Source organism: Drosophila nasuta, chromosome 2R, assembly GCF_023558535.2.
Source record: "Drosophila nasuta strain 15112-1781.00 chromosome 2R, ASM2355853v1, whole genome shotgun sequence".
Classification (NCBI taxonomy): Eukaryota; Metazoa; Arthropoda; class Insecta; order Diptera; family Drosophilidae; genus Drosophila; species Drosophila nasuta.
In genome coordinates this window covers 2,763,267-2,769,266 of record NC_083456.1, presented here as the reverse complement: position 1 = coordinate 2,769,266, position 6,000 = coordinate 2,763,267, and the positions used below count along the sequence as shown (strand labels likewise).

Here is a 6,000-nt window from a genome sequence, read left to right as displayed (position 1 = left end):
ACAGTTTTCTGATAGTTTTTTATGAGCATTTTACATCATAAAGTGCCCAAAAAAGAGTCCGGAAAGAGCGTTTTTTTCCGTGAAAACGGTCGCACTTTAAGAGGGCAATTTCTGAGTCTAATATGACTCTTTTTTGACACAGAAATAAGTGCTTTCACCCTCCTAATCAAGCATTGAAAACGCTCCGAAAATACTCATAAAAGTATAATTTTTAGGCACTTAAATCGCACCGAAAAAGGTTCATTTCAGACACATAATTGAAACATTTTTTTTGAAGTAATTTAAATCAATAAAATTTATATTTTATATTTGTTTTTTATTTTTCTGAAAAAGTATAGTGAAAATTGGAAAAATCTTAAATATTAATTCTTAAATTCTATATATGTGTATTATTAAATAACAAATATGGAAATCGTACAAACTAATTCTTAAATTCAATGGATATGTGTATTATTTTATAAAAAAAATGGAAATCTTACAAACTATATCTTAAATTTTAAGCCATATATAAACTATTAATTTTTCTAAGTCAAATGTTTTTTAGCTTTGTTATAATATTTAATTCTATCATTTGCAGTTTGAAACCATTTGCTGGAAATTGATGAAAACTGTTTTTCATCCACTGCAAATTTTTGATTAAAAGCACCTTAAAAGAGTAAAAAATACGTTGTTTTAAAACATAGAAAATTAATTTGGGAAAAGGATGGAAAAATGGATTAAAGTCAAATATTTAAAGTGCAAAAATTATTACTTCTCATGGCTGTCGTTATCGCCATGCTCAGAACACAGTTTTTAGTGTGAGTCCCCTTCCACGAATACTTAAGAGCAATCTCATCCGAAAAAATTTTCTTCCACATTGTGCGCAAAAATTTGGCAGGATCAGAAATGTTGTAATTTTTGATTTCAGCATCCTATAAAAAATAGAAATATAAAAAAAAAGGAAACGACTGCGTTTTATTGAAAATTACAGAGCATTTTTAATTTTTCTTACCAGCTGTTCACACAATTCTGCTGAATTATTTAATTCCTCTTCAAATTTTTCTATCTCTTCAATTTTATTGAAGGATTTTGGTGGTAGCAACATACGAGGCTTATTTCCTTTAACAAGCTTTCGTTGTGCTATCACTTCCGTTAAAATTCGAGTTTGAATGATAGTGTTATCAGCTTCCAATTTAATTACGCGTTCATTAAGATCTATAAAAATATATTTTGGTTTTGTGTGTAAATTTAAAAGTCATTATTCTATACCTTCCACATTTTTGTTTAATTTTTGCAGTTGGTCGTAAATCTGCTGCAACATATCTAAAAAGGGCAAAATTATTTAGTTTGGTTTAAAGATCGATTTTCATAACTATACTTACTTGATGTGGATGGATTCGCATAGCTAGAAGTTAGCTGGGTATAGGCAACTTCATTCGCCAAAGTTGATTCAGCTGAATGCGTGCCATTGCTCAAAAATTGGTCAGTGAAATCATTCATTATGTATTAAAGGGATAACGATTATGCACGCTGGTGTCGAAAGATTAAAAATAATAGCTTTTCGTGTAACGTCTGCTACTTTGTGAACTATTGGTATGTCACTAATTACTAATGATTGGGATAATTGTATGCCTAAAAGGCTTGATTGTAGAGGTAACGTAAAAAGGTCTTCATTAAGTAAAATTTCATTTGATTTTACAAATACTTCGTTGTTTTCTTCCACAAAATTATTAATTTTAAAAACCCTAGAATCTACAATGTATACGTGGTCTGGAGCATTTATGGACATATATATGCTTTTGTTTTGAATTGAGGAAATATCTCCATCCACACATCTTTTTAAAACTTTTGATTTCGAATCTCTTCTTAACGTGCTATTCATACTCTGCTCTACAAGACGATTATATATCTGTGTAGCAACTTGTGTTCCCTTTCTAACCATTTTCTTTACATTGCATAAATAACTTTCATATTTAAAAGCACTAAAAGAATGTAAATTGGATTGGTAAAAAATACATTCATCTGCCAAGTGCGATAAACAATGAAAATTATATTTAAGAAAAGTTGCATCATAAAGCTCTGGCAATTTGCTTATAAAGCTACGAATCAATTCTCTAGCGCACACATTTTTACTTAAGCAATATTCATCACTGAGCAGAATTCTTATAGCAATGCTTAATTGCATAAAATGTTCATATCTGCTTTCAGTTAAAACTCCTTTTAAAACTACTGGTCCAGTATATAGTAGGAATTGCCTAAACTCAACGGCTTTCCACCTATCCATATCCAACATACTTCTGGGTTTTCTGGCAAATTCCTTACATATATCTGTCTTTAAAGACATGAACAGGTTATTTAAATAATCTATTTTTTCTTTATTTAGGGAGTAGTTCTGGCCTCTAATTTTTATCCATCCATTCAACATACTTTTCACTACCCCGAGGCAAACTGTATGCATATAATCGAATGGGAATTGGCGGACTATGTCTATTGGAAGCTCTTCAATTTTAAGTGGAAGCAGAATGTTATGGTGTTCGACTTGTGATCTATTTCTAAATTGGTCGTCTGTTCTTGGTAAACTTTCTTGAAGTTGATGTATTATTCTTCTTTGGAAGTTCTCACCACGTTGATGACACTTGTGGCAACCAAAATAGGCGCTATGGCCTTTATTTCCAAGAACAAAAGCTCTAGCGGGCGAGTCGCAAATAAAGGGTCTAACCTTGACTTCGAAATGATAGGATTTGTATAAAAAACCAGAAGAAATAAGAGAAGAAAGTTCAGAAATAAATAAATTAAGGTATTCATTAATATCTTTTGGCTTGCTCTCTCCACAATAGACGCCTGCTAGCAATACAGGGGAAGTTCTGTCAACATTTATTAAAATCGGCCATGCCTGTATGTTGGAACTTTTAAAGAGAGGTAATCCATCAATATTTATATTAATATGTAATGCCTTTTCATTAAAAGAAAAGTTTTCAAAAAAATCGGTCAAACAATCAGCGATTCCATAATGAATATATTCGCCGCCATTCATTGGGACACAAAAACTGTCTTTAGGTGTTTTTTTTAAAGTTCTGGAATCCCACGGCAAATCAGGTGATATATGCCGCAAGATTTTAAGAAGCTCATTTAAAGCCGAGCATGAAATATTAAATGCAACAGCCCAGTTCGACAATTTATCTCGAAGAGATTTGATCTCGAGGTCTTCTGAAGGTTCAGACAGGTGACTGCTGTCAGTGGAGTATCCATCATTTTCCATAAAATTTTGCTCCAAAATAGGTCCTGCATTCATTATTGGTTCATTGATGACGTCCTCTGTTGGCAGAGGCTCCTCACAGCGTCGATTCTTTGCCTTCAGGGCATTTATTATTTGTTTACACTCAGACCGGCTTGATCTCTGGAGACTCATTTTGGCTTTAAATTTTAAACACTTCGTTACACTTTTGTTAAGCACTTTTTGTTTTAAATTTCAGTTGAAACACTTTCTTTTACTTAATTTTAAGCACTCTGTTACACTTTTCTAAGCACGTCAGACTTACACTTCTTCAATGTTCAAACTAACTAAAATTGTCAATTTTCGAACATTTTGCGATAAGCGATCTGCATACCGTTATTTTAAGCTGTGTTTTTACTTTGCTCTTACTTACCGTAGCTCCGAATATGCTCACACATATGAGCTCTTTTTGAGCCTATGTGGAACAACCCCCAAATTTGCTCAGAAAATGCTCTTATTTATGTGCCTACTCAGAAAACACTCTTAAAATCGGCTCTTTTTGGACACATAATTTAGAGCCCTCCTAACTTTGCTTGCTGGGTTATACGTTTGTATGTATGTGTGTGTAAGCGGCATACGCGTACATATGTGGACGAATTGTCAGGCAACACAACAACGTTTATTGTCTGTTGGTAATTTTTTTTTATTTGCGGCCTAGCAAAAGCTTCTGCACACCGCCAACATAAATTAATATGCGTTACTAACGGCGGCTCAGTTTATGCACACATACACAGGTACCTTGCAAATTTTCAGAACACGCGCCGTTTTTTCTTATTTGTAGTTGCACTTTTTACACACTTGGAATATTTACACTTATATTACATTACCTCTTGAAATATACACCCAATTATTATAGAAACGAAGTGAGAGAGCGAGCACATCAGTGTGACCAATACAGGTGCAAAAATTTCAACATCGATAGTGACATCGGTACATCGACTGTTTTGACATCAAAGGCAAACACAAAGTTATTGCTAACTTATGCTAACTTAATTTTCAAAATCATTTCCAAAGTTGAACATTTTTTTTCAAAATCCAGCTTAAAAAGCTTTTAAAAAATTACAAAATATTAGTATAAACACACACAATTAGATTAATTATTTACATTTAGCTTTATTACATTTAACATTATTAGTATTATAACTTTGTGCCGGCAGGAAATGTATGTAACAGGTAGAAGAAGGCATCTCCGACCCTATAAAGTATATATATTCTTGATCAGCATCAACTGCCGAGACGATCTAGCCATGTCCGTCTGTGTATCTGTCCGTCTGTGTGTCTATCCGTCTGTCCGTATGAAACACTGGATCTCAGAGACTATAAGAGATAGAGCTATAATCGTTTTTCGACAGCATTTGTTATGTTTGCACGCAGATCAAGTTTGTTTCAAATTTTTGCCACGCCTACTTCCGCCCCCGCAAATCAAAAAATTCAAATAACAAGCGTAATTTTCAAGCTACAGCTGTGAATTGTGGTGTATACATAAACTATAGAATTTATCATTTCTGAAAATTTGGTTGCGATCAGATAAAAATTGTGGAAGTTATTTAAGAAATACTTTTGTATGAGCAAAAACGCCTACTTACTAGGGTGCTCTACTCTATAGTATATCTTGAATTTATTACTATGTAAATATTAAAAATATACCATTTGGAATATTTTCGGCATATTATTTTGCTATATTTTGAGAATAATACCGCAATATTTTGGTTTTATTCAAAAAGAGTAACAGGTATCTCACATTCGAGCACACTCGCCTGTAGCTTTCTTACTTGTTTACTTTAAGTTCTTTGCATGCTGAACTCAAAAGTGTGCAATGTTCTTTTGTGCTTCAATGTCAAATTTCTGTGGCATAATTGCAGGTTTGTTTACATAAATGAAATGCGTAAACAGCAAATTTTATTAATTTGCATATTATAAATTTCAAGTGGTTCTAGATTGCCAATGAAGGAATGGTTTAAAAAGTGGTAAATTTCTATAAACATTTTATGTATGTATGTATATGTTTAATCTGATTAAGAAACAAGTAAGAAAGCTACAGTCAAGTGGGCTCGACTGTGAGATACCCGCTACTTATATTAAAAAAAGAAATCTGGAAAATGTGCCCAAAATTGCTATTGTAAATTAAAGTCTATTTAATTCTTCCGTATTATAAGTATACTTATTTTATCATACAATATTAATTTTATTGAATATAAAATTGGTTTTTGAAATATGTCGCCGCTCGAAAACCCTTCTGCAACTACCAGATAGGGTCCGTAAACCCAAATTAAAATCTCCTAGCACTATACTACTGCTATCCAAAAAGGTAATCCCTTAAATACATTTTCAAATTCAGTTTCGAACTTATGCAAAGCATATGTTGGACTTCTGAGGAATCCTAAAGACTTATATTTATAATCGAACACTGCGGAACAAGCTAAATTATTGGGGTCAGAATGAATAACGTCTGCTTGAGCAGAAACTAACATTCTCAAAAACTTCGTTTTTGGCGAATATAAGAATGCCTCTCTTTGGACGAGATCCACTAGAAGTCGACTGGCAATAAAGACGAATAGCACAACGGTAGCCAGAAATATCATACGATTCATTGGAATATGTAGAAGCCTCAATGAAAAAATGAAATTGAGACTGAAGCATTAACTGATCGGAGCAAATATCAGTAATGTGGCAATGTAAACTTTGTGTATTATGGAATACAGCATTGACTTTAGAATTGTCAAAGAGACAGCTGAAATGGGAATCTA

General features: G+C 32.8%; 1 protein-coding gene across 1 annotated transcript; it reads right to left on the bottom strand.

Moving 5' to 3' along the window:
- Positions 1-524: 524 nt before the first annotated feature.
- On the bottom strand, positions 525-3,706 carry LOC132787883 (uncharacterized). The gene is made up of 6 exons (XM_060795221.1): positions 3,627-3,706; positions 1,362-1,433; positions 1,249-1,302; positions 992-1,194; positions 752-911; positions 525-646 (listed from the first exon to the last, which is right to left on the bottom strand). Exons 1-6 carry the CDS (start codon positions 3,649-3,651, stop codon positions 525-527), a joined length of 636 nt encoding a protein of 211 aa, XP_060651204.1. The 5' UTR covers positions 3,652-3,706.
- Positions 3,707-6,000: the final 2,294 nt, after the last annotated feature.

Coding starts and splice junctions, on each gene's coding strand:
- LOC132787883 (XM_060795221.1), bottom strand. CDS start 3,651: ATGTGTGAGCATATTCGGAGCTACG. Junction 1,303..1,361: donor TGCGAATCCATCCACATCAA/GTAAGTATAGTT, acceptor TGCCCTTTTTAG/ATATGTTGCAGCAGATTTAC. Junction 912..991: donor CAGAATTGTGTGAACAGCTG/GTAAGAAAAATT, acceptor TATTTTTTATAG/GATGCTGAAATCAAAAATTA.